General features: G+C 52.0%; 9 protein-coding genes across 9 annotated transcripts; 5 read left to right on the top strand and 4 right to left on the bottom strand.

Annotated features, from left to right (window-relative positions):
* Positions 1-1,637: 1,637 nt before the first annotated feature.
* Positions 1,638-3,485, top strand: PpBr36_03004 (uncharacterized protein; the record flags this gene model as incomplete). Its single annotated transcript, XM_029890181.1, has 3 exons — positions 1,638-1,707; positions 1,803-2,168; positions 2,269-3,485. 3 exons carry the CDS (start codon positions 1,638-1,640, stop codon positions 3,483-3,485), a joined length of 1,653 nt encoding a protein of 550 aa, XP_029753910.1.
* A 1,051-nt stretch (positions 3,486-4,536) lies between these two features.
* PpBr36_03003 (uncharacterized protein) lies at positions 4,537-5,916 on the top strand (the record flags this gene model as incomplete). The annotated part of the gene is made up of 1 exon (XM_029890180.1): positions 4,537-5,916. The coding sequence occupies one exon, from the start codon at positions 4,537-4,539 to the stop codon at positions 5,914-5,916; it is 1,380 nt and encodes a 459-aa protein (XP_029753903.1).
* Positions 5,917-6,593: 677 nt separating this feature from the next.
* PpBr36_03002 (uncharacterized protein) lies at positions 6,594-8,754 on the bottom strand (the record flags this gene model as incomplete). Its single annotated transcript, XM_029890179.1, has 4 exons — positions 6,594-7,876; positions 7,964-8,048; positions 8,147-8,319; positions 8,370-8,754. The coding sequence occupies 4 exons, from the start codon at positions 8,752-8,754 to the stop codon at positions 6,594-6,596; spliced, it is 1,926 nt and encodes a 641-aa protein (XP_029753904.1).
* Positions 8,755-10,936: 2,182 nt separating this feature from the next.
* On the top strand, positions 10,937-11,083 carry PpBr36_03001 (uncharacterized protein; the record flags this gene model as incomplete). The annotated part of the gene is made up of 1 exon (XM_029890178.1): positions 10,937-11,083. The coding sequence occupies one exon, from the start codon at positions 10,937-10,939 to the stop codon at positions 11,081-11,083; it is 147 nt and encodes a 48-aa protein (XP_029753905.1).
* A 3,907-nt stretch (positions 11,084-14,990) lies between these two features.
* On the top strand, positions 14,991-20,389 carry PpBr36_03000 (uncharacterized protein; the record flags this gene model as incomplete). The annotated part of the gene is made up of 5 exons (XM_029890177.1): positions 14,991-15,065; positions 15,143-18,487; positions 18,574-18,837; positions 18,897-19,050; positions 19,179-20,389. The coding sequence occupies 5 exons, from the start codon at positions 14,991-14,993 to the stop codon at positions 20,387-20,389; spliced, it is 5,049 nt and encodes a 1,682-aa protein (XP_029753906.1).
* A 613-nt stretch (positions 20,390-21,002) lies between these two features.
* On the bottom strand, positions 21,003-22,075 carry PpBr36_02998 (uncharacterized protein; the record flags this gene model as incomplete). The annotated part of the gene is made up of 3 exons (XM_029890175.1): positions 21,003-21,172; positions 21,254-21,328; positions 21,508-22,075. The coding sequence occupies 3 exons, from the start codon at positions 22,073-22,075 to the stop codon at positions 21,003-21,005; spliced, it is 813 nt and encodes a 270-aa protein (XP_029754405.1).
* On the top strand, positions 21,268-21,751 carry PpBr36_02999 (uncharacterized protein; the record flags this gene model as incomplete). The annotated part of the gene is made up of 2 exons (XM_029890176.1): positions 21,268-21,330; positions 21,494-21,751. The coding sequence occupies 2 exons, from the start codon at positions 21,268-21,270 to the stop codon at positions 21,749-21,751; spliced, it is 321 nt and encodes a 106-aa protein (XP_029754406.1).
* Positions 22,076-22,329: 254 nt separating the features above from the next.
* PpBr36_02997 (uncharacterized protein) lies at positions 22,330-23,908 on the bottom strand (the record flags this gene model as incomplete). Its single annotated transcript, XM_029890174.1, has 4 exons — positions 22,330-22,590; positions 22,657-22,714; positions 22,787-23,527; positions 23,592-23,908. 4 exons carry the CDS (start codon positions 23,906-23,908, stop codon positions 22,330-22,332), a joined length of 1,377 nt encoding a protein of 458 aa, XP_029754398.1.
* Positions 23,909-25,176: 1,268 nt separating this feature from the next.
* On the bottom strand, positions 25,177-26,133 carry PpBr36_02996 (uncharacterized protein; the record flags this gene model as incomplete). Its single annotated transcript, XM_029890173.1, has 1 exon — positions 25,177-26,133. One exon carries the CDS (start codon positions 26,131-26,133, stop codon positions 25,177-25,179), a length of 957 nt encoding a protein of 318 aa, XP_029754397.1.
* Positions 26,134-26,992: the final 859 nt, after the last annotated feature.

Genomic DNA, 26,992 nt, shown 5'->3' with positions numbered 1-26,992 from the left:
GAATTACGCCTCCAAAAGGTGCTCGGCCTCACGAGGACAGCAAAAGGAAAAAAAAAAAAAAGAAAAAAAAAAGAGAAAGAAAACAAACAAGAAAACCTGCAGATCTCTACTCTATTTAGCTCCCGGAGCTTTTCTGCTCCCGTCGGTGGCATCAAAGATGCATCTGGTAACGTCTGTGATTAGCAATTGACGATATGGGGCTGCCGAAGCCGGCCTGTGCTCAGCCCCCCGAACACACTAGAGATGCAGCGTGCCGAGCAAACTGAGATGAGATCCACAGGCGCTGTTGCCAGCAGTGGGTCCTGGCTCGCTGCACACCAGACGACACATGGAATTCTCCAGGGCCAGAACAAGGCACACCCGCGGTCGATGCATCTCGAGTTACCAACTGGATGAAACAGAGAGAAATTTGTCGAATCTCAAGAGGTGGTCACGAATCTTCTACAGCATAAGCTCACATACCAAATTTGCCTTGCATGAGACGAGAGATATCATGGTCTGACGGCCATCAGAGTGACGCAAGATATGGACACAGGGCGGTATTGCACTGTATTGCAATTGATAAACAACATACATCCCCCATACAAACGTTTGCATGCCGATCCTCGGAGAGCTCCGTGTGAGCTGCATTTGCCTTATCTTTTCGTTTCTACGGTATACCCTAGCTTTTTTTTTTTTTTAACGTTGCTTCCTTTCGTATTATATAATTTCCATTTTATTTCCATCTCAAAGTTGTTGTCTACAATATCCAGAGTCAGGCTCATCTTCAATGATTCATTTCGCTACATCGTCCTGCTTTCGCCTTTTTCCTTGCCCTGCCGTCTGGTCTGCCTGTCCTGGGCGGTTTTCAACTAGTATTGAAAAGGTCAACAGGCTAGACTAGGACCAGATAAAAAAAAAAAAAAAAAAAAACCGGCGGCAAAAAAACAAAAGACCCCGACTGGCTATCTTTTTCCTCCTTTGGTTGTCTGGTGCAACCTGGTCACACCACTGCAGTACAGTACTACACAAATTTTCGCCCCCCTGCCGGTTGCTAGCCTGTGGGCTATCAAAACTGATTTGGTCCGTCCTTGGCGCATATTAGCCACACCCCCTTTACTTGTCTGTTCGTCCAGAACATCCTACCTTGTCCACATCATACCTGCCCATCTACCTCTCCGTCCCTACCTAGTCTAGTATACTCCCCTTGCCTGGCCTGATTTACCTACCTGCTTTTGGGCAGTGTAGGGGGGGTTAGGATTGATTCACTTAGCCGCCCCTCCCAATCCGCTACGCTATATCCGACTTACATCCATCCATATTTCCCCCACCGCCCAGCAGGGCCTAAGCAAGCTCGTATATATACCGCTCGACTTTGCATCGTATTTTGATACCAACCTCCATCTTCCGACCACCCTCATCGTACGCTCTCCCACTCTGTCTCCTTGAGCATACTCTCCCGCTTGCTCGTTTTCTTCAACAGAGACGGGAGAAAGACGGCAATAGAAGCTTGAGATATCTCGCATCATTAAAAACATTCGAGCACACAAGGATCTTTAACTTGACACACTCTGCTGGGCTTTTCTCATACAACTTGGGCATTTTGAAAAGAGCCCCGTGTCCAGGATCGTAAGACTTACATATTCATCTTGAAGAAAATGCGTCTGACCAGGCAAAGACAACCTCGTAACCCAGACGATTTCCCTACCGTGCAGCTCTTTATCCTTGGTAAGAGCGTCTCCCAACTTCTATTATTGTACCTATGTACCCACCTGGGTACCGGGGCAGTAACCCTTCTTTACTAACACAAGTCGATACTGCAGGCATTGTTCGTCTTGCCGAACCCATTGCCTTGACCTCAATCTTCCCATATGCCTGGGCACTTGTGAAGAAGTTTGAAATCGGCGCCGAGGAAGATGCTTCATTTTACGCTGGCTTGCTCATCTCGAGCTTCTCCCTTGCGGAGGCCTTGATGGGCATGTACTGGGGTGGCCTTTCGGACAGAATTGGGCGGAAGCCGGTTCTTCTCCTTGGTTGCATTGGTACTATGTTTAGTATGATTGCTGTCGGGTTTGCATACAATATCTGGATCGCCCTAGCCGGCAGAGCAATCGGTGGGCTCCTCAATGGAAACATTGGAGTCATTCAGACCATGGTTGGCGAGTTGGTCAGCAAGCCAGAGCATGAGCGTAAGTCGTACTATCTATTCCTCGGGCCCCCTAGAGCTGAAGGCAAACACTTGACGTAAAGTATACACGAGGTACTAACCACCGCCATTCAACGATTAAGCGCGCGCATATTCGATTATGCCATTTGTTTGGTCCATCGGCACCATCATTGGACCTGCGATTGGAGGCACATTTGCAGACCCTCACAGCTCGTTTCCCAACGCTTTCCCCAAGGGGTCGCTCTTTGATCGTTTCCCCTACCTGCTTCCTAATCTCGTCTGTGCCATGCTGCTACTTGTTAGCATCACCCTCGGATACTTTTTGCTGGAAGAGACGCACCCGGACATGCAGCCACGCTCAATGATGCCAGAGGATACATACGTTTCTGATGAGACCCCATTGATTGAGACGTCGGATGCGCTCAAGCGTCCTGCCGTGGATTTGCGCGCTGAAACCTACGGGACTTTCCAGCAGTCGAGGAGGGAAAGCAACGTTGGAGGAGCGGGTGGTTCGACGAGGGCACAAGCAGTCGCAGCTATTGCCGCGGCCCAGAGGAAGGATGAGAAGCAGCAGGATGGCACGGCGACTTACAGCATCCTCAACCCGCGCATCGTGGCCATCATCATCTCGCTTGCGATTTACACGTACCATTCGATGAGCTACGATCACCTGCTACCAATCTTCTTGGAAGACGAGCGAAACCCCGGTCGTGTTTCCGACAACGGCATGGGTCGGATCAGCACTATGGCTTCCCTCCCGGACGTTTTCTTGCACTCTCCTGGGGGTCTAGGCCTGTCGTTGCCAACTGTCGGCATGATCATGGCTGTCAACGGAGGCATTGCGCTCTTCGTCCAGGCTGTCGTGTTCCCCATCTGCGCCGAGCGTTTCGGTGTCTATAGGCTTTTCATCGTCTCCACTTTGCTGCACCCGATTGCCTACATCATCGTGCCGCCCCTACTTTACGTTCCGGAGAACTGGCTGTTCTCGGCCATCTACGTCTGCCTGGCGGTCCGAAACCTCTTCCTCATCATCATCTACCCGCTGCTTCTGATCCTGATCAAGGAGGCTACACCGAGCCCCACGGTTCTGGGCAAGGTGAATGGTCTCGCGGCCAGCGTCGCAGCAGCTTGCCGCATGGTCGCTCCCCCAGTCGCCGGGTACCTCTACACCATCGGAAGCCGTATGGACTGCACCGGCCTAGCCTGGTACATGAGTGCCCTGGTTGCGGTCATCGGGGCTATCCAGTGCTTTTCGGTCGCACGTCCGAGGAGCTTGGAGAAGTCGCAGGAGCAGCATGATGAGGCCTCTGAGAGCCAGATCGGTCTATCGACCGAATAGAACAGAAGTCACGAACTTCACATCCACGAATATTAATGTCTCAAGCGCACGAGTCAACGTTATCTTATAACGATGACAGCACAAGATCTATGGTTGAATTAAGGAGGAGATTCCAAGGGTCAAAAAATCACGAAAAGAGTGACGATAATTATGTTTCATGTCCGAAGATGAAGACTTGAGGTGGCGTCTGTTGGTCTTTTTCGTTAATTAGATGATGCGTATGGGAAGGCACGGCCTTTTTTTTNTTTTCCGGGGCGTTCAATCGTTTAAGAGGAGTTTTGGGCGTATGCATTTCCAGGAGTTTGGGCAGCTGGGTTTGAGTTGATCGTATATAGCGCCTATGTTATTGTGGCTAAGAAAAGACAATGTTGGTTTCTGTGAGCAAAAATATATTACGGCATATACTTACTGAGTCGAGTTCCCGGCAGTAGAAGCAACAAGTTCCGGTTTTTAGCCTGTCCAAATTGATTCCCTAAAGTCAGGGGGTTTAGGAAGCTTCCAGAAAATGGAACGGGTTAGGGCTACCTAGGTATTATGTCATTGGCCCCTCTTCCCCATAAATGTTACATACAATGCAATGATAGCAACCGCTGTTTTTGTTGAATGAGGTGACCATTTAAATCTGTTGATGATTGAGGCAAGTAGCCGGCACTACAACAACATAAAGCTCTTAGATAATCACGTAACAGCTGAAATATCATTGAAACTCAGAACAACAAACATGACATAGATTGAAAGCCAAGGTATCTAAGTAAGTGAATTGGGACCTGAGTGAGTGAGTGAGTGAATGAATGGGCAGATGAGCAGGTGGGGTTAAAAATTAAGTGGAATTATCTTGGGCAGCTTCAAGCAGCAACGTCAGTCAGGTTCCTCCCCTCAAAAAATTTCTTAAAAGCGTCTCATAACTGCCTTCCTTGTTCCGTTCACATTAAAAAAAGACATGATATTCATACTCGCAGATACTTGAGAATTTTCTTTTCTTTTTTTTTCTTTTTTTTTTTAACGGGGCCAGAGAAAACGCGGGCTTGTGCAAGCCACCCACTTTTTCACCATGGCTGGGAACATGCCAATGGACCCTGGCTCGTTCCAGGACGTGATCCAGGATCTCGCAAACAAGGCTTGCCTAGAGGCAGCAGAGGAAAACAGGCAGGCGGCGGCGGCGGCGGCGAAATCAGGCGGCGATGGCACGACGGCAGACAGGCTGGCCCCGGAGCTGCCCCCGGACATGGCCAAGGCCCGCAGCATGACGACCAAGGAGATCCTCGACGACCTCAACAAGTCGCCGCTGTTCATGACGGAGCTGGAGGAGAACGACGACATCGCGGCGCTGCAGGCGCTGGCCTACGAGGGAACGCCGCTCGAGAACGCGTCGGACTTCAAGGAGCGCGGCAACGAGTGCTTTGCCGAGAAGCGCTGGGCCGACGCCAGGGAGTTCTACACCAAGGGGATCAACATCCTCGCGGCGGAGATCAGGCGACGCGCGAGGGGCGAGCCGCCCGGCCAGGACAGCGAGCGGAAGCGGCGCGAGGCCGAGCAGGCCGCCGCGGAGAGAGAGAACGGGCTGGGTGAGGCCGAGCCCACCACCACCGCCGGCGCCAGCAGCGGCGCCCTGTCGTCGGACGATCCCGAGGAGATCAAAAAGGAGGCGGCGGTCCTGGAGACGCTGTACGCCAACCGCGCGGCCTGCCAGCTGTCGATGCAAAACTACCGCTCCTGCACCCTCGACTGCGCGCAGACGCTGCACCTGAACCCGCGCAACGTCAAGGCCTTCTACCGCAGCGCCAAGGCCCTCAGCGCCATGGGCAAGATGCCCGAGGCCGAGGACGCGGCCAAGCGCGGGCTGGCCATCGACCCGGACAACGCGGCGCTCAAGGCCGTGGCGGCCGAGATCGCCGAGCGGCAGGCCAAGCTGAGCGCCAAGCAAAAGGCCGAGGCCGAGAGGCAGGCGCGCGAGAGGCGGCGGCAGCTGCTGGTCAAGGCGGCGATCCGGCAGCGCGGCGTGCGGATGCGGACGACGCCCAAGCCGCCCGAGATGGAGGACGCCAGGGTGCAGCTCGTGCCGGACCCAGACGACGTCGCCAACAGCGAGCTCGCCTTCCCCGCCATCATCCTGTATCCGGTCGACGCCCAGTCCGACTTCATCAAGGCCTTTGGCGAGAACGACTGCATGAACAGCCACCTGTCGTACCTGCTGCCGCTGCCCTGGGACCGCGACGCGAGCTACACCCAGACCGGCGTCGAGTGCTACGTCGCCACCGAAAAGGGCTCCCTGGTCAAGCTGGGCAAGAAGGTGCCGCTCATAAAAGTTCTGTCCATGCCGAGCGTCGTGGTCGAGGACGAGCTGGTGAGGATCTTTGTGCTGCCCAAGAGCAAGGCCGCCAAGTGGGTCAAGGACTTTACCGCGGCTGCAAAGGAGCGGGCTAATTCATGAGCTTGATGTTTGGAAAGGCTTGAGAGTTTTTTTTTAGTTTTTTTTCTTTTATTCCGATTTTCTCTTGTCATACTTCTTGTTTCGAACTCTAATCGGGGTTTCCTCGATCTTTGTTGCGGCATTTCGGCGAGGCGTTATAACCAGTCAGGAGGGAGGCCCGTGGTATGAAGAAGCGAGGCGGCTGTCTATGAAAAAGTCTGGTCGCTAACCCCTTGGGTTTCACTCAGAAGGACGTTGGAGGGTGGGTGGGGGAAGCGACTACAATATGCATTGAATCGTGTTTACCATCTTCAGATACATAATTGGGGGGGTTTTCTGGGGCACAGAACCGCGTAAAAAAACAGATTGTAAAGGCTGCAGGAGAGAAGTGATTCCCATGAAATTCAAGTACTGCCAAAAAAAAAGCCATGGTCCGCCGTCATGAGGAAGTCCGGCAAATGAGGGGCAAGGTTTTGTTTGATAGAAGGAAAAAGACACATCAAGTAGAACCAAAAACGCCATTATCCAGCACAAGAAACAAACCAATCCAACTGAAACCCCCCATACACTAACCACACCATAGTGGAGAATGAGCAAAAAAGAAAAGAAAAGAAAAGAAAAGGATGAAAAAGTCTCATAAACCTAAAGAGAAGGGAACAAAGTAGGGGGGGCGACATAGGAAATGACAATAACAAGTATCATGTTGACAGCGCCCTCTTCCTACTCCAGGTCTGGAGCCCCGTGGGCGCCCTGTGTGGTACATCTGCAGCAATAGCCGGTTGGGATAGTTCCTCCCTCTGCTTCCTGCCCCCATCCGCCTTATCTTCACGAGAAGCCAAGGTTATGAGCGCCTGGATTGCATCGTTCCTGAGAGCACTCGCGTCCTCTCGTACAGGCGCGGCAGCAGTTTGAGATTGGTGCTGGGGAAGACGGTGTAGATGCCGCTGGCGCTGGTGCTCCTGCTGTGCTTTGCCATCGTCCCCGGAACAACCATCGGAACCTGCAGCCTTGATGATTGTGGCCCGGGGACCGAGGCTGTTACCCCCACCGGTCCGAGTCGAGGGCCCGCTGCCCAGGTCGCTCTCGGCGTCACTGTAACCACTGCGATAGTCTCTTCCGGTATCCGACAAGGCACTTGCCGGAGCAGCATGGCGAACTGGGACGCAAGGACCGACTATGGGCGGCAGACGGTTCAGCAGCCGCTCATCCGGCGGGCTCGGAGTTGGTGGAGCAGTGTGGTAGTGGTGGTCACGATACATCTCGTGCTGGTAGTGGGGAGTCAGCAGTGGAGGAGGCAGAATTCGCGACAGTGAGCTGGCCAGTGGGCTGGCTATATCTCGCCGATGACCGCTGCCATGACTGCCAGTGTAGCGATGATGATGATGATGTTGATGATGATGATGGCTGCTGTGCTCGTCCATACGAGGTTGGCATCGAGTCCGCTCCGGTCGAGGGTTGGCCGCGATGTACTCGGCCCTCCAGCCAGAGTGTCCGGAAAGTGGCGGGGTCGCTGCGAACACAACAGGAGGAAGGCGCGGAGGTGAGGGGAAGCGCCTCGGCCGGTAGTCCGCCGAGGAGGTCTGCTCTGGGGAGTTGGGATAGCTCTCGGTCTCGGTGGGTGGGCTACTGTACATTATGCCATGCCGCAGACGCCGTGCAGCGCCACGCGCAAGGTGCACGCGCCGTTCGTGAAGAGTCGAGGATGTGGGAGACGTCGAGTAGCGCACGGGCGGCCCTGGAGCATGGCGACGGGGCTGACCCTGTTGTTGGGCTTGCAGCGACCGTCCGTACATCATCTCTGCCTCCCGGGCGGCGTGGGCTACAATCTCGCGATCTATAACCATGCGACCAAAGTTGGGAGATTCTGGTGGAATGCATTCGGCTGGGAAATGGGGACCAAAGATGGGAATCAAGGCGCCGGCAATCGGGTGACAGAAGGTAGCACAGACGGCTCTAGCGCAAGCGAATGGCATCCAGTATCCTGACATGGATGGCCGCAGGCTTTGTGTTAGTATTGCGCTGCTATAGCTTGCGATACTCCTTGAGAGGAGTCTTGAGATTGGCATACCTTGAGCACTGATGGAGCCCCCTGTGATACTGTATGTTATATCCTTCAACCCATGGTTCTGGTTGAGCACTTTGCCCGGCACGGTCTATTATTCATTTTTACACAAACTTTAGCAACAGTACCAAAAAAAACTCTTTTTTTTTCTGTTGGGAGCCCTTTCAAGACCTGCCTGGAATAACTAACCTTGGTGTATCCGCGACATTTGAAAAAGTGTGTCATTCTAACAAGGCCGCACCCATAGTCCCACATAACGGTATATTCCTCGCTCGTGTCCGGAATGGTATATGTGTACTGGAACACTGAGAATAGGTTCATGCGCCCAGGGGGCTCAATGATCAGCAATTGTAAACTCTCGACTGATCAATCATCAAGACATAAAAATACAAGATTCCGGTCTAGAACATACCCTCAAAGCTCTCTCTACCAGTCTTGGCAAAGAAGTCTTTCTTGCCACTATTGTAGGGTATGTGTCGACTGGTTTCACGGATGCTACCAAACGGACGGACCTGAAACCTGCGAACCTCACGTAGCGAGTGCTCATCGAGATCTTCAAAGGGAGCGTAGTTGACCGAGAATCCCCTGCCCCTGTGATCCATTTTTAGCATCGATGTAGCTCTGGTCGATGATCGTGGAGGTGATGGCATGGAAGGAAGGCCATGATCGGGAGAGACTGGCGATGGAAGCTCGTCCGTATAGGTTGACGAGGGCGTTGGTGGCATGACCGGGGGCTGAGGGCAACCTGGGTGAGGTGCGACCGACAGCGGATTGAGAAGAGATTTCATGGGAAGCATGGTTGGAGCGAGAACCAGGAATAAAGAAGCCCCGCTACGGACTCTCGCAGTCGAGCAAGGCGAGGCTGTTCTCGGTCTGACGATAGTAGAAAAAAAAATATATGGAAAAATGGTGGCTGAGAATGGTATGGCTAGTTGGATGAATGGCTTGGTCGAGGAAATGTCGATGTGTCGAGTGAGAGAATGAGGAGAACTGTTGTTGCTATTTCAAGTCGCAAGAGAATATCGTTGATTGCCAGTCCTTTCCTGTCCCTCTCACAAGCCAGGAAATATACGAGCAAACAAAAGGACAAAATCCACAATGGAAATTCACCCCTTGTGGTGTATGTGCGTATATGTGTGTGCGTGTGTGCTTGTGTGTATGTGTGTGTGTGTGTGTGTGTGTGTGTGGACCTTAACGCGCCGTGGCCATCGCTCTCTCGCTCAACCCTTCACCGAGATTTGAATCTTCTAAGAAAGGAGCAAAGAAACCTGGCCACGGTCTCTCCGGGCTTTAGAAATGGCGGAGGAGTAGTGGTGGTGGGCCTGGTTTCCCCTCCCCTCCCCTGACTGTAAAAGCGGCCAGTTGCGGCGGTTCCTGGTCTGAGGTAGTTCTTTTCTTTGTTCACATGTGCAGGAACTGGCTTGGAAAATACAGCATTGCATTCAACAAGCTGCGAGCCAGGTGGAACAGGGGCTTTTGGTTTGTCCACAGCCTGCACCGGTTGGCGAAGGAGGGTGGGAGTAAAGGAAGCCACAAAAACAAAACAAAACAAACCAAACCAAAAAAAAAAAGGTGACAAGTGATCGGGTATAGCGAAGCAGTCAGAGGTAACAAGCAAACACGGTAAATCTCGGGTCAGTGTGCTGCCGTGCGAAGCCCCGAGCCATGAATAGGGTGCCAGCTGACTGACTGCCCTCATGGATACCAGGCAGGGATCGAACAACAAGCGGGTGATGATGGCACAGGCCTTAGTGCCGCCGTGTCCGAAGGCTGCCAAAAGGGAGGTTGAGAACTGACACACCTATCTTCGTGCAAACTGAGGACTAGGGGATTCAAGTAGAGAACCAAAGGGAAGAGAGATATTGGACAAGGAGCCAGGGTCAAGGTGGAGACCGACAGGTGATATATGATATGTCAAGACTTCCTCACCTTCAGCGCAGTGAGCCATAGGTACACGCAAAGACTGATTCTGTCTAGGGAGCTGTCGATAGGGCTAGTCCAGATGTATACCCAAGTTTATGTCCTGGGAGGAAGCGAGCCGTCGTGTCAAGTCTTCGGTGCCGCGAACCTTGTCGAACCGTCATCATAATTACTAGTCAACTCTCTTTCTCTCTTCCTCTCACACTCTCTCAATAGTTTTCCGGTGATTGGCAGACAAAGAAGCAGCAACATCACCCGGCTCCTTGTCCTTGTGCTAGTTTTTCTTTTCTTCCAGTCTCGCAGATCGGGGTTCGTTACCCTCCCGGACCACACGCAGCTGTCAAGCCACTCCAAGACCAGCCACATTGCCGTTCCCACTCTGATTTCCTGGCAGCAAACTTGAGAACCGAGCTGAGAGGGGGTGGGCTCAGTCAGTTTGTGCTGGCGGTAAGTCTGTTTGGAGGCTTTCCCATAGGGGCAGAAGGCAACGGGAACCTGCAGAAAGTGCCGTCTGAGCTACTAAGTTGGACTGTGTTCCCTTCCCCCCTCCCTTTTGCTTTGGCAGCGAGGCGTCGGACGGGGACAAGCGTCTAGGCCAGAGGATACACACCAACATTCATAAGAATCGTTTGAACAAACCTTTTTTTTTTTTTGTCACTATCCAATGGCCAATAGCAGGCACCTATAAATTTCCCGGACAGCTATGCCAGCTGCAGCTTGCAAAAGGGGAGGGTGTTCATGCTCAGGGTCTTGGTCACCTGTAGCCTCGCCCCCCCATTACGCTCACTTGCTTATATGTCCGAGATTTATTACCACTGCTTCGAATACAGAATGAAGAAGCTTCCGCCTGTGATATGTCGTTACTAGCTAATAGCAGCAACTTGTCATCCATGTTTGGACCACCGCTGCCGACTCGTTTCGTTCGCATCCTGTCTCAAAGGTCGGAAATTCCGTTTGATACGTCTTCTAAGCTATTTATGACAGCTCCACATGACATAGAATCCGAGTTCAGACCCCCACCCAATACTAACAAAAAGCTTCTCGGAATCGAGTAGAATTATGAGGGAAGCAGGGCGACCAGAAAATGTAACAATAGCATTCGTGATGGCCTCGATAACCTGCTCAGGCTCGACTGCCATGCTACCACAGCACGCTGTGCTGCCTGCTCGCCGTGGATTAATGCTGGAAAGAATACAAAACAAGTAGAGCAGCGGGCTTGCAGCCAACCTGTGTCTCACGTCAAACGCCCAAGGCGCACAAACGCACGAGATAATTCCCGTCAAGGCAACACAGAGCCCCATTTTGCATTCCCAAGAAATCTGTGTCACAGCTAGAAATGCCCCTGTCGGAAAGCATGCCCGACGAAAGATGCTCAAAAAGGTTAACAGAAAAAAAGAAAGCGAGAAAAGATCAACATCTAAAGCTCGTCAAGATCTGACCAAATGTAGCTAGAGGGAGACAGCTAGTACAAAAACGTCTGAATGTGCCTCAGGTACGCAAACAACCACCCTATGTAACTCTGTTAAACAGGGCCCCGTTTAACTCCACTAGCAGTAGAAGATCAAGGTAGCGTATATTGAAATTATAAAGCTAGAACAAATTAGCGGAAACGCGATACTGATGTAAATGAGGCTGGGTATGTCACAGCCTTGCTCGACTGGGCCATGATGCAGCCTGACCAGCCAACAAGCAAACAACGAACCGATGGCTCGAGCTCAGCTGCCTGCTGACGACTTATGCGGTTTGCGTGGCCACAAGATCAGTACACACCAGACACCAGGCGGACAGGCAGTTGCGAGTGGCTTCCCTATTGCGAAGCTGATCCCGTATGTCTAGTGTCTTTCGTTCACTGTCCGGACTATTGCTTTTCTCCACGGTAAATTTGGTCGAGTCCCCTTGCTGCAGTGCACTGAGTCGACCGCCTGTAATTTGCGCAACCTTCCCGACGGGAGTGCGAGCCATTGTCTTGTCTTAGTCGGGCATCGGAAGCAATCACAGATCGATTCATGGCCCGAGCTTCACCTCTCTATAGCAGCGTCGGAGACCGACTGAGGTCAAGGGGACGGCTGAAAGGCCATGGAAAGCCCCTGACACGGTTGCTGTATGAACCAACTTGAGCGCTGATTCCGCCCCTCTAGCACCAGTCCTTCTCGCCGTAAATATACCTCCTTCTGATCACCCACTTGGTGTTGTTCAAGCATGGCATTGCAAATGCCGAGCGCGTGGCATGGTTGCCTTCGCGCAGCAGCCTTGGGCAACCGCAGTCTAGCTTAGATGGGTGTGCAGCTCGCTGTCTCACCTTGGAAGCTGCACGCTAGTTCATGTCCAAAGGGGTCTGCTGTGAGCACGCCCGCATGACGTCCCGCTGCTTGCTTGTATATAGCAACAGCTCATGGCGTGACTGGCAGCGTATCGGATGCGAGAATGAGTCCCACGGAGTCCTCGAGCACTTGAGCACCATTGCTGCTCCCCTCCTGGCCGTGGTCTCACCGACATGATGCTGAGATCCGCGCACGGAGGCATGCAGAACGCAAGATCGCAATTCGGGGCTTGGCGGCCGGGTTGGTTGTTCTGGCCGTTGTACGAAGTGTATAGGTAGCAAGAGGGCAGGAAAATGGACGACTGAGGGCATTTTGTTGCCTTGGTGCCTTGCTGCCTTTCTCATAATTCTCACCCTCCCGTCGTGAAACACCTCAGAGGTTTGTTACACCGCGTGCCAGGTCTGACCAGACAACATCGGTGATGCACACGCATCGAAAGCGGAAAAAAAGGGGGGACAGAGGGAGCAGACAAGCCAACACGCTTCGGAAAATTCCTCACCTCTTTTGTGGAAGGTCAAAAGCCCACGATGCTTGCATTCACAAGGCACACGCCACCGGGATGGCTGTTACACCATTGCCATGCATGCATGCATGGCAATTATGATGCCGCGAACCCCACCTCTACTGTGCTCAACAGTCTGGTCAGTGAACGCCAGAAGAAGCAGCCCGCCTTGTGTCAGGGCAGCAAACGCATGATGCAATGAGGAATGAGAGAGGAGACCAACAAGAACCAGAGATCAACAAAAGCCAACCCTCTGGTCCCCGGGACTGGCAGCTGCCATGAGCATCTGATATAGTGTACACAATCACGTGCTTCAATAGCCATGCATCTCAGCGCTCAACATCGACCGAGGCTGATGACTTGAAAGTCAGGGGTCCGTAGGGGTACGTGAGTCCAGTAGGTAAAGTAGGAGAGAGGATTTTCTTATTTTCTTTAGCATCCAAGTTTTGCTGTCAACCTGCCCGCGTATCCGTAAGTTTGATTGCTTGATTGCACGGTTGCCTGACTGTGTCATAGTAATAGGGGCAGTATTGTAGGTACTCACCGCGGTTTGCTGCTAGATGATTCTGGTGGTCCGACAATTACCTACGCGGCTTACATTGTTGGATGTGCTGGCGACCTTCGACTGCTGTTGCCTGCCACAACGCCCCTCGATAGCCTCCTTTCGCGCATGCTTGAATCAGGGTCCCCTCATAGAGCTGAGCATTCATGTGGGAGGGAGTACGAGTACCATGACAAAAGAATCAAACAGAGTCAAGGAAAGTCGGCAGCACGGATTTTCTGAGTAGCAAGAAACATCCGTCCTTAGTGCCCAGCTCCCATGTGTCTCTCGTTACTCCCGCCCGACCACCACGCACCAAGCGTGCTGTCAGCCCATAACACCAAGACCGAGCCGTAGACAAATGTGTTCACGTTGCGGAGTCAAGATGTAAGGTCGGGAGGCGGAGTACATGCCGTATCCGCGTGGCATTGGTTTTAGGAATCCGCGTGCGTCAAAAGTTCCGTCTCTTCAGATCGAATACGGTGTTATCCATACTTGTTTCTGGTGCTTGGTGTGCCTCCGTACATCTATGTGGCCCTATCGTTCGTTTTTATTCTTTCGGTTAGACGTGGTGACTTGATGCAATCCAACCAGAGCTGGTACCAAAAATATACACAGAAACCACCATCAGTCCTGTTTGAACTCACAGATTCCATGTCTGCCATTTTTATCTAACGGCTTTAATACTCATACAACTGGCGGCGGTGAATGCTTGATTTGACGAATAGATCCAAAAGCAAACATATGCTGTGCTTTGTATCCAGGTTCATCAAGGGGCGAAACAAGGAGGCTCAAAAAAAAAAAAAAAAAAAAAAAAAAGAGCACCAAACCCAAACAACTCAGCAACACATACTAGCTGCCTACTATCGTACTTTCTCTGCCGATAATCATTGCATTTGTATGTTTCCCCACCTGCCTTACCTCCCAAAGGTACACCAGGTAGGCACGATACATGCCTAGCTGCGAGATGGAGATCAATCTTTACAGTGCGTAGACTGTGCTAAGTATGGTCTGGAAATTCGAACCCAACATGACTTTGCGTGGAAATTTGAAATAGGTGAATATTGGATGGGTTGACATCTCCGACCAAGTGAGCAGATTGATCTTGAAGCTATTCAGCTCAAGATTAAGATAAGGTTAAGGCGGTGTGGAAACCGTTATCGTTAACAACAGACGGAAAAAAGCCGAACAATAATAGATACTCGAATGTTAATTGGTGGCGATCACAAAGCTGACGATCCGATAAATCTATCCAGTCACGTGAAAGCCACATCGCGTGTTTTGAAAAGACGCGTCGTGAGGCTTGGTGGATCGGGCAGAGAATAGCGACAGGGTTTTGTTTACATTCGCAAGCAATCCCGATAAGGAAACAAAACAAACAAAACTTTTACAAGTGATTCCATTGCAGCAGCTCTCCCGCCAGCAAACGACTTAGGCTGGCATCGTCCCCCGCCATCCTGTCTATTCACTCTTTTCATAACCGGGTGCTGCTATTGTACTGGGCCTGGCCCCTCATTTCAACATCTAACAACTCAGACTTCTCAGTTCTCGATCAATCTTGTTTGGGTGCATAAAAAGTGCACGGTCGCCGCGACAACTTGACTTAACTAGACCTTTCGTTAGCGACCGAAATCCTTTCGTATTTTTTTTTCCCCCCCGATAATTGCTCAACTTCACGACTCCGCTGCCTGATTGCCCGCCAGCACATTAGAGCTAGGCGCTGCCTAGTCTCCCATCACTTAGCACAACATGGATCTTTCCGACATGGACGATTCGATGCACGACTTCCTCGACGATGAATCTGATGGATACTCACCTGAGCCTGTGAGTTGTCAAGTTGCGCGCTCAAAAATTTGGCGATACTTTCCCATTGCTGACCAGGCCTCGTTCTGTGCATACAGAAGCTCAAGGCGAAGCCTGCCCCGAAAAAGGCTGCTGCAGCAAAGCCAAAAGCCGCGCCGAAGAAGCTCACACAAACCAAGCTGACGGCTGCCAAGAAGCGCCCAAAGGCCGAGTCTGATGATGAGGATGAAGGCATGGGCGGGGGCACATTCTCCGACACCCCTCCTAGCTCTAAGAAGCAGAAGAAGGCACCAGCGCCCAAAAAGTCGGCGGGCACGCCCCTCGCCGAGATCGAGAATGATAGCGTCAATCTCGACGGTGTAGCGGACACCAAGCCCAAAACAAAAAAGACTGCGACGGAGACTTATCAGAAGCTTACACAGCTTGAGCATATCATCAAGCGTCCTGATACCTACATTGGCTCCGTTGAGCGCACAGAAACAAAGATGTGGACGTTCAACAAGCAGACTGGCCTGGTGGAAAACAGAATCGTTGCTTTCGTTCCCGGTCTCTATAAGATCTTTGACGAGATATTGGTCAATGCGGCAGACAACAGCCAGCGTGACAAGACAATGACATACCTCAAGGTCACCGTCGACCGCGAATCGGGCCAGATCTCGGTGGAGAACAATGGCAAGGGCATACCGGTAGAGATGCACGAAAAGGAAAAGGTTTACATTCCGGAGCTCATCTTTGGCCACCTCTTGACGGGTTCCAACTACGACGACAAGGAGCTCAAGACCGTGGGAGGTCGCAATGGATATGGCGCAAAGCTCACCAACATCTTCAGTACCGAGTTCACCCTCGAGGCGCAGGACTCGGCCAATGGGAAACGCTACAAACAGACGTGGACGAACAACATGAGCAATTGTGGTAAGGCCAAAATCACGTCGAACAAGACCCAGGATTTTGTTCGTGTTACTTTTACGCCCGACTACGCGAGATTCGGCATGCCTGACGGCATCGATGACGATCTGGAGGGTCTTTTATACCGTCGTGTCTACGACATGGCTGGCACGTTGGATAGCAACGTCAAGGTCCATCTGAACGGGGAGCAGCTCAAAGTTAACTTCAAGAAGTACTGCGAGATGTACGCCAAATCCATTGCCCAGGAGCGCGATGACGTCCCTGAGGGCGAAGACAGCAAAGTGGCCGAGGTCATCTTTGAGGATCCCAAAGCCCACAAGCGTTGGAAGGTTGGGTTCACCGTCTCGGACGGCCAGTTCCAGCAAGTGTCGTTCGTAAACTCCATCGCCACCACTCAGGGAGGTACACACGTCAACTACATCGCAGATCAGATCACAGCAGCACTCTTGGCAGACCTAAACAAGAAAAAGAAAGGTCACTCTTTGAAACAGCACAATATCAAGAATTACATCTTTATCTTCGTCAGCTGTCTTATCGAGAACCCCGCATTTACCTCGCAGACCAAGGAGCAGTTGACGACCAAAGTGTCTCAGTTTGGCAGCAAATGCCCCCTGACCGAGGGCTTTCTCAAAAAGGTTCGGCAAACAGAGGCCATTGAGAACATTATTCATTTTGCCGAGAAGAAAGCAGACAAGATGCTCTCCAAGAGTGACGGCAACAAACGCTCGCGTATCAGCAACGAGAAGCTCATTGATGCCAACTTGGCAGGCACCAAGCACGGTCATGAGTGCACTCTGGTGTTGACTGAGGGTGACTCCGCCCGTGGTCTTGCTGTTGCTGGCCGTGCCATCCTGGACCCGGATCGCATCGGCGTGTTCCCCCTTCGGGGTAAGATGCTGAATGTGCGAGATGCGTCCATCGATCAGATCATGAAGAACAAGGAGATCCAAAATATCAAGCAGTTCCTGGGTCTCAAGCACAAGCAGGTGTATACAGACACCAAAGGTCTTAGATATGGTCATCTGATGATCATGGCTGATCAGGATCACGACGGAAGTCATATCAAGGGTCTACTCATCAACTTCCTCCAAGTGCAGTTTCCTTCTCTGCTGCAGATCCCAGACTTCTTCCAGGAGTTCATCACTCCAGTTGTCAAGGTGTGGCAAGGATCAAACCCCAAGAAGCCTACCAAGCTGAAGACCTTCTTCAACATACCTCAATATGAGGAGTGGAAGGAGGCCCACAAGCACGAGATTCGTCGGTGGGACTACAAGTACTTGAAGGGATTGGGTTCGTCATCGAACGAGGACGCACAAGTCTACTTTACCGATCTCGACATGCATCTGAAGCAGTTTCATACTATGAAACCTGATGAGATTGAGTTGTTCGAGCTGGCTTTCTCGAAGAAGAAGGCAGATGCTCGTAAAGAATGGTTAGGCAACTTTATCCCTGGTACTTTCCTGGATCATTCGTCCAAGCAAATCACCTACTCGGACTTTGTAAACAAGGAGCTCATCCTCTTCAGCATGGCCGACAACATGCGTTCGATCCCGTCCATGATTGATGGACTGAAGCCTGGACAGCGGAAGGTCATTTTCGCGTGTTTCAAACAGAACCTGGTCAAGGACAAGAAGGTCGTCGAACTGGCTGGATACGTCTCGGAGAAGGCTGCTTACCACCACGGCGAGGCCTCCCTCCAGCAGACAATCATAGGTCTAGCGCAAAACTATGTGGGCTCCAACAATGTAAACTGTCTGGAACCTTCTGGCAACTTTGGTTCTCGACTTCAGGGCGGTAGCGATGCGGCCAGCGCTCGTTACATTTTCACTCGCCTCTCACCATTTGCGCGCCGTGTGTTTAACCCTCTTGATGAGCCCGTTCTGCAGCACCAGGTCGATGACGGAAAGCCCATTGAGCCCAAGGTCTACGCTCCTGTCATTCCAATGGTTCTTGTCAACGGTGCCGATGGTATCGGTACCGGCTGGAGTACGTCGATCCCCAACTATCATCCCGAGGAGATCGTCAGAAACCTCAAGCGACGCATGGGACGTCTCGACGTTCCCGAAGAGCAAGAGTTTGAGCCCATGACGCCCTGGTGGCGCGGATGGAAAGGTACCCCGGAGCCAGAAGATGCGTCCAGGATCCGCTTCAAGTTTAACGGTATTGCGACTCTGGACGACAAGAACCCCAACGAGGTGGTCATCACCGAACTGCCCATTCGGATGTGGACAGATGACTTCAAGGCTAGGCTTGAAGAGATTATACGCGCCGAGAAGACGCCTTCCTGGATCAAGGACTACAAGGAGTTCAACGACCACAAGAATGTGCACTTCATCATCCAGCTGGAGGAGAAGCACATGAAAGAATTCCGCGAATCTCCAAACCTGCTTCTGGAGCGGTTCAAACTGCAGAAGAATGTCGCTATCACCAATCTGGTTGCCTTTGATACGAACGGACAGATCCGGAAATACGACAGGGTTGAAGACATCTTGGAGGAATTCTATCACTACAGACTGAACGTATATGCTGCACGCAAGGTAAGTCATATCACATATGCGTCACTTGTGAAACTGGTCTCTGCCCGTCGTTTTTGATCGCACAAATCTGACCTCCCTTGAAAAAGGCTCATTGGCTTAGAGTATTCGACGCGGATTACCGGAAGCTCACGAACCAATACCGCTTTATATCTGAGATCATTGACGGCAAACTCGTTGTTTCGAAGAAGAAGAAGAGCGTTCTGGTGCAAGAGTTACGCCAGCGCAAGTATGAACCGTTCCCCAAGGGCGAGGCTGGGAAGAAGGCTCAAGATGAAGAGGAGGAGTTCGAGGATGAGGAGGAGGACGACGCCGCAGAAGGCACTGCAGGGGACTACGACTACCTCCTATCGGTGAGTTCCAAAGCGATTTCATACGAACAAGGCGGCAGAGACGAGAAACTAACAAGCAGCAGATGGCAATCTGGTCGCTTACACATGAGCGCCTTGAGCGCTTGAAGAAGCAGCTCGAGGCTAAAAAGGCCGAATTTGATGAGCTCAACAGCAAGAGCGAGAAAGACCTCTGGTGCAAGGACTTGGATGACTTTGTCATGGAATGGGAGAACCGTAAGTGTCCTGTGCTGCCCGAGGATGCATCCCAAGTTCTTTTGTAGCTTGCCAGTCCTGTAACTGTGGTCACTGGAACCACAAGCAACCCGCAGGAAACGAGCGCTAACCGCAAAATATCCTTACAGAGCTCAAGCTGGATGCCGAAATCCAGACAAACATCCGCCGGATGGGCCGCCGTGTTTCTAGAAAAATCGGTGCTGGCAAGTCGGGCGGACGCAAGGCCAAAGCAGATGATGACTACGCGCCCACAAAGACCAAGGCTGCCGCAAGGGCCAAACCAAAGGCTGAAGCCAAAAAGGTTCCCGAAACCAAGACCCACGAGCGGTGGGATGCCGCTCTCAAGGCCGAGTCTAAGCCTCCTGTCAAGCCTGCCTCGAAATCACAGCTAGATGGCGTCGATGATTTCTCGGACGACGATTTTGCTGCTTTGAGTAAGCCCAAGACCACGGTCAAGAAGGAGCCGTCACCCGTCGAGGAGGTTGGCGATGAGTCCCTGGCACCCGTTGCCCCACGCTCAAAGCGTGCTGCGGCTACCAAAAAGAAGCAGTGGATAGTCGATGATGACGAGTCCGAGTCAGACTTTGATGACAAGATGCTTGACGATGTCGGTGCAATGGTCAAGGGCATCAACAAGTCGGCAGACGACACGGGTCCAAATCGGTTGAGTCTTTTTGCTATGAACAACGGCGAGAATGCGGCCTCGACCTCAGCGTTCAGTAAGCTCAAGTCAAAGCAGTCCAAGACTTTTGAGCCCAAGAAATTTGACTTCGACAGTCCGGATGAGACCAACTACGAGGGTCTTGCTCAGTCAAGCCCCGTCAAGTCTGTCAAGGATGATGTTGACGAGTTTCTCTCTTCGGACGATGATCTCCCTGCTGTGAGCAAGATGAGCGCAGCTTCAAAGCCTGCGGCAGCACCCAAGGCGCCCCTCAGCGTCGTTTCTGCTGCAGCCAAAAAGGCTCGCGGCCGACCGGCTGGTGCCAAGAACAAACCCAAGGGCGACGAGCCTGCAGCTGCCCCGAAGACAAAGGCGAAGGCTGCTGCAAAGGCAAAGCCGGCTGCCCTTTCGCCGGCCGCGAAGGCCTACGCGGCGAAGCTGAAGGCCAAGAAGGTCGCAGAAGACGACGATGATGACGACCTCGACATGGAAGACAGACCGCCACCCCCAGCGCCAGTGGCTCCCAAGGCACGTGGCCGGCCCGCACGCGCCGCCGCGGCCGCACCGAAGGCCAAGAAGCCCATATATATCGACAGCGAAGATGAGGATGAGGATGACATCATGGGCGGTGACGACGGCGATGATGCTGGTGAAGACTACGACACGGACAGTGATTGAGACCGGCAAAGAAATAGAAGGGCTTTCAAAGGCGTTATGGTTCTGAAGAGGATTGCTTGTGCATAGTGGCGGTGGTCTCTTTTACTCTGCTCTATTTGCGCCTGTTGTTTTTTTGTTGACAGGACTTCTTTTCTCCCCTTGGCGGCAGTAGCTGCGCGTTTATGAGAAACTACTCTTTCGGGTAGTTTCTCGGCTCTCTCGATGCGTTTTTGTTTATCGCACATGATTTAATCTTGTTTCTCTTACAAGTCTGCCGGGCGCCGGTCCTTATTTATCAGCATTATAAGATACCACTGGTCTAGTTATTTAACATGATACCTCAACTTGAGTTGACAACGTTCTGATTTCCCTAATACTCTTTGAGTGTCAACCGGGAAGTCAGCATCCCCAAAGGACCGAGGCATTGTTAGGCACGGTCCAAGACAGCTCTTGCTCTCTACTTGGTTTTTCTTCAGGGTTTCAGACATATGTGCTCCTGAGATGCATTTCTTTGCTAGAATTTATGCTCACAATTCGGAATACCGCCATATGAAGATATAAATATCCAAACGGGATTCGACTTTGCCCTTCTGACTTTTTTTTTTTTCGCCCATTTGTTGACTCCATCAACTGCTCACTTGGTTGCGATTCCCAGTATGTGAGGTACGGTGTTATACCAAGGCTCCTGGTAGAGCGACTCGAGGTCGACATCTGACCAGTCGCCGGCGGCACGAATCAGCTCGCCCGTCCTCCTCCGAAGCTGGCAACCTCCAATGACCCGCGGCCAAAATATGTTTACCAGAGCTGCAAGTTTGCGGGCTGTCAGATTTCTTTATGCAAAAAGAGAAAGGAATAAGAAGGACGTGGCCCTCACTATCCACTCACCTTGATACAACACCATGAAGCGGCTGTGTTCGCATCGGACGTGCTCGTACAGATACCACCTCCCACCGGGCTTGACTGTAAGGGGGTGCGCAGAATCAGCATTTGCCTCTTCCCTCCCCTCTCAGCTCGCCGGTCATGGCGCCTCTGCTGTGGTTGTGCAAGCAACAAAACTGCGCCGCCCACGAGAAGAGGAGCTTTCAGGGGAAGAGAAAAAAAAAAAAAAAAAAAAAAAAAAAAAAGGAGGGCGAACTCACGATAGCGGTAGAGCTGCCGCATGTTGTGTTCTGGGTCCGGGATGCTGCAGAGGCAAAGGATGCTGACTATGCAATCTACTTGGCCCTCGGCCACGACTCCCGCGTCGGCCAGGGCCTCGATCCCGTACGGCACCATCTCGTAGCGGCTTGCAAGGTCGTGCTTCTTAACGGCAGCCTTGAGGGCCGGGTGCACGGCCGTGTTGGGCTCGACGCCTATGATCCGCGTAGCCTCCGTCGAGGCTAGCAGACCAGCCCACATGCCGCTGCCGGGACCGATCTCCAGCACCGTCCCGGAGACGGGCGGGTGTGCCTCGTAGTCGACTGCTCTGCCAGCATGCACTCGGCCCTGCAGCAGAGGGACGACCTTGGGACGGGCCGAGTCTCTCACACCGGGCCCCGCCCAGGCCCAGAAATCAGAAAACCATTCGCTTTGCAGCGTGGCCAGAGAGAAGATGCTCCTTGTGCGGACGAGACGGACAACAGTCGAGGGCAGGTAGCTCAAAGAGTTGAACATGAACTTCCAAGGGTCCAGCAGCCCCCAGAAAATTTCCGAATACCTTGTTGTCATGATTTTCCTTTCAACTAGACTAGGCTAATTCTAGGTCTAGTATTTTTTGACAAGAATATCTGGCTGTAAAGGGGAAAGGTCTCTAGAACTAGTTCTAGATGATGTTTTATGACGGAGGGGCAGGCACCCCTGTTTTATATCCCGAGGGCAGACGACGGGGCGCCCTTGTGGTCCTAATCACAAACCCTAACCCCAGACTCCAAGAAATGACCGCGACTCGGCCTCGATGTCTATGAACATCAGTGACCATCTTTTTACCAGGCACTTCCGCCGGCACCACCGCCGCTAGCCTGCCAGCCATCACCGGCTGCCGCGGGGGCGTTCCAACTACCACCGTCTCCTCCATTGTCAAAGCTGGTGCTGTTGTCAAAACCACCGTTGCCAGCGTCATCCGCGTCCTCCTCAACCACAGGCTTGGGGCACTTTGATTTGAAATGGCCCATCTCCGAGCAGTTCATGCACTTGACGCGGCTCATGTCACGAGGCTTGGGGCAGTCCTTGGCCACGTGGTCAAACTATTACATTTTCGCTTAATGTTAGCATCGCTTCGTCTTTATCATGATTGTATTCGAGTGACGTACCTCGTCACAGTTGCGACACTTCATCCGACGAGGCTCGGTGCAGTCGCGCGACATATGACTAGTTTTATGGGTGGTTAACATCGTCTTCTCGCAGTGCCATCCCGTGGCTTAAGGGGGCGAGGTCACTTACTCCTCTGCACCGCAGTTGTGGCAGGCTCTGCTCTGGCCGCCTTGGGGGCAGTCCTTGCGCCAGTGCTTTCCGGTCTCACCGCACTTGGTACACTCAAGGCCCTCGGGAACCGGTCGAGGCTCAGGGCACTCCTTGGCGGTATGACCCGACTTGCTACAGTTCTTGCAGGCAAACTTGTCAACGCGGGGAGTAGTGCAGTCCCTGACCCTGTGGCCGGTTTCGCCGCAGTTGAAGCAAGTAATGGCTTGCTGGTGCTTTTCAATGGGATCCTCGGGGCACTGTCTTCTGTCGTGACCAAGGGCGTCACAGTTCCTGCAACGAGGCACCAGGGTCTTGACCATGTCGCCGGCATCCTTGAGACGCTCGAGGTTCTCATCAGCATCTTTGGGCCAAGCCTCACGATCGCGCGGACGAGGGCAACGGCTGCTAAAACGGTAAGTCACGGAGTACTTCTTCCCTAAATTGCCCTGGAGGTCCATGTTGGTCATGGACTCCTCCATCTCAAGCTCCATTGCGATCAGAAAGACGCCGACATTATGCTTTCGAAGGGCATTCTCAAGGGCAACAAAGTCGGTGTCTGGAAGGGCCTTGACATAGGCCCGGATGGCTTCTTTGGCGTCGAACATGTCGTCATCTGCTGCAGCCTCCTTGATCTTGGCCAAAGCAGCGGCTGGCTCTAGGTCCTGCACATCGGATCGGTCGATCTTTCGCGGGTTTTCGCATTCAGTGACGGAGTGTCCTCTGGCAGTTTCCAGTATCAGAAGACAGGAAGTTCAAAACATAAGGTCATAATGAAAGGACTTACTCCTCCTGGCAGTTGGTGCAAAGCTGCGGTGGCTTGTCGGGACAGTCGCGCTTCCGATGACCATCCCTGCCGCAGAGGTTGCAAGTTCCGTCGAAGGCACCGGGCTCCTGGGCACCCCTTGCTCCTGCATCGGCTTCGCCTCCGCCAAACTCTCCGCCGCCAAGATCGTTGTTGCTGTTGTTTCGAGTTTGATCCTCGCCAGAGTTCCACTGGTCGGTACCAGTACTCTGCTGAACACCAGAGTTCCATTCATCCGTCTTGCAATGGGCAGTGGTGGATGGAACACCGCCCCAGCTGTCAGTGCCCCAGGATGCCATTCTGCTTTTCAGCTGAAGATGGGCAACGCCAGGTAATTCTTCAAAGAAAATTGAGGGCTAGGTCAGCGGTTGTTTCACCCTCTAGTTTATGACGCCTGTTAAGCCAACGGCGTATGGTAGCCGTTCAAAGATAAACGATAACCAGGCGAGGTCTCTTGATTGTGGAGCTAAGAGCAGTAAGGGAAATGAAGAAAGTGAGCGTGAGTTGAGATGAAGGTTCGGGTGAGATGAAGGTACAAGAGAAGGGAGGAAAGGGGATGTGGGAGCTGATGGCGGCTCAAATCGGATCGACGAGGAGATGCTCAGGAAATCCGAAGATTGGAGAGGATATGGGAATAGCAAGAATACTTTTCTGCTTACCGTTCTTTTTTCAAATCTTTTGCCACAACGGATCTGGCTGTTGATGGTGTATCAGACTGAAGATAAATAGAGAGTGACGAGCCACGCCGAGAGGTGGAGACGTGAGTGAGATCGAAATGGGCAAGCAATAAAAAAAGGGCAAGATGAAAAAGAAGAGGAAGAAAAGAAGTAGTAACGTATGAGTTGCAGATGGCAAGGTGGGGAGAAGGCATCTGCGGGGGCTTTGGCGTCTCGATGTGGTTCAACTGCTCGTCTGGAAACGGAAGGAACGATGGAATCTTTTGAATCCCTCTCCAGGCTGGGTGGATTAGGTACCTCTTAGAACAAACAACTCTTTGGGCTAGGTGTGTCAGGAACGCTGTTTTGGGTGGCAGACTGACAGAGTCCACCGGTTAGATGCATTCAAACAAGCTGTCAACAAACGGTTAGTATTTGGTCTTGGGCCAACGGGGCTTTTTTTTCCCCATGATCATGAAATATTTTTATGATAGTAGAGAACGTCTCCATACACTCGCCTATTGGCATACAAACTGGAAGATACAGAAATGCTCTGTTTGCCAACAAACGCACCAGACCCCCGACTGGTTTCTGCAGCGCATTCGTATTATGACAAAATCACACGGGTAAATTACATAGTTATCTAAAATCACCACAAACACCGTCCCCAGCCGTCCCATCTATCTTGGAGGGTTGCCTCTTGTTCAGCCCAATAAACATTTTGGGTGCAGTTATTCCACAATTCCACGCAAAAAAAAAGCCCTAAATCCGCAGCGCATTAGACCCGGATAGATGTACAGACGTCATGAAAAAGTGAAAAGATGAAAAAAAAAGCAAGAGGATCTAAGCAGTCGATGGTTGTGCCTTAGTTGCTATCGTCTGCATTAGAAGTAGCAAAAAACCGAAGATTATCAAGCCATTTCTGTATCCTTTTCCCTGCCGTCGACAAAAGGAACAAACGCCTCCCGGTCCATCCAGCGCCCCAGATCATGTTCTTGACCTGTATCGTTCTCCTCATGATATGCTTGATCGATGGATCGCTTGTTGGAGATGAGGCCTGACGGCCGCGTTCCTGTAGATTTCGATGTGGCGACTGACCTCTTGGCCTCGAGGATGTCCTGATACGCCCGCAGCCACTGCTTACACTCCTCGTCAAAATTTGTACAAAAACGTTGGCAGTTGACGAACTGAACCGCGCTGACCACGTCCACGCCGAAGAGGTTCATGATGTATCCAGCTACCATCAGGGCCGAGCGTTCGTTGCCGCTGTCGCAAAAGACCAAGATATTACCGCGCCTGAAGGTGGCCGGGTCGATGGTCATCTCACCAGACACGGCAGACGCCTGAACGGCCTGTTTCCGGTAGACACTAAGCATGTGGTCGTTCACCTTGCGGACGAACTCGGGGAAGAGCCTGATGAGCTCCTGGTGGTTTGTGGCGTCGATGTGATCTATGGCAACGTCCAGTCCTTGAACCGCTCTCTGCAGGGATAGGACCTGGATAGGTGCCATGCGAGTATCCAAGACGCCCAGCAACATCGTTATGCCCTCCTTCTCCAGGTATGCCCTGTCCCTTGCGCTGTTCCAAGGCCCCAGGTGAAGGAAATCAAGAATGGGCTGAGCATTCCGCCGCATATCGTAATTCCAGTTGGAGGTGTTATCACGGGCCAGCTGTGGTGCGTTTTGTGTGATTATTCGCAGGTCCGCCTCGGAGAGATCGGCAGAGTCGATGACTTCAAAAGATGGGACTATGCTGAGGGTAGGAAGGGGAAGTGCTGGGATCATGATGTATGGAGGTTCAGGCGGGCCTCGCTCGAACGGCGCTGTTGCGATGACATTTCCGCGCTTCTCACGATTTTCTTCGTCCATCTTTTTCTTTTTTTCTTTCTTTCTTTCCTTTTTCTTTTCCTCTCCTTTGATTTTTTTTTTCAAGTTGTTGGCAGTCGATCAGTGAGAAGAACCCAAGTCCGAGATGCCTGTTTTCCTGCGCGCAGGCGCGCAGAATTGATGACGGTCTCGTTTATGTGAAGATGACGATGCGATTTAGGATTTTAGGCGTTTTTTTCCCTTGTGTGGTCATATGGCTGACTGTTTGTCTTTTCCGGACTTCCGAAGAAACTGCAGAGGAAAATAGGAAGGCCTAACCCAGCAAAGTTGACATCAAAGTCTCCAACTGTACTGAGCCTGGCGGGTGCCTTCGTTTATCGATCCAACGCTTGCGCTGCCCAAGGTTGGTACAGTGATCACTGTCCGCTCAGCTATCAGGATTCTGAGGCATCGGTTAGTCCTCTGGAACCAATCAGCAGCCTGCGTGCGAATCAAAATAATATCGAGCAATCAATCTGAAGAGGACCTGTCAAGTATTCAGTCTAATTCTAGTCTAAGGGATCAGATCTAGATAGTAGTATTTAGGTAACCAGTCGGAACCAGATACGGGTTTGTTTCCAATGTGACACTACTGTAGGTTGAGGTGCGTTAGGAGCTAGGCATCTTCGGTCGTTTCTCTAAACGGTTTAGGTCACTTGATCCAGGAGCTGCAGCCTGCACTCTTCGGCCTCCAAGCCATGTCCGCCCTTGGTGACCCACTAGAGTACCATATTTAGTGGGAAGCGACATGAGATTTACAGGGAGCTTTTACCCTAACCCTGTGCTGAGACAGGACTACTGTTGGATACATTAAAGTATGCCTGTTGCTGCATAGGTGAATAGAGACCTATTCCTCGTAGTT

The sequence above is a fragment of the Pyricularia pennisetigena genome, chromosome 3 (genome assembly GCF_004337985.1).
Source record: "Pyricularia pennisetigena strain Br36 chromosome 3, whole genome shotgun sequence".
Lineage (NCBI taxonomy): Eukaryota > Fungi > Ascomycota > Sordariomycetes > Magnaporthales > Pyriculariaceae > Pyricularia > Pyricularia pennisetigena.
The sequence above is the reverse complement of the archived record's forward strand: the minus strand, read 5'-3'. Positions and strand labels throughout refer to the sequence as shown.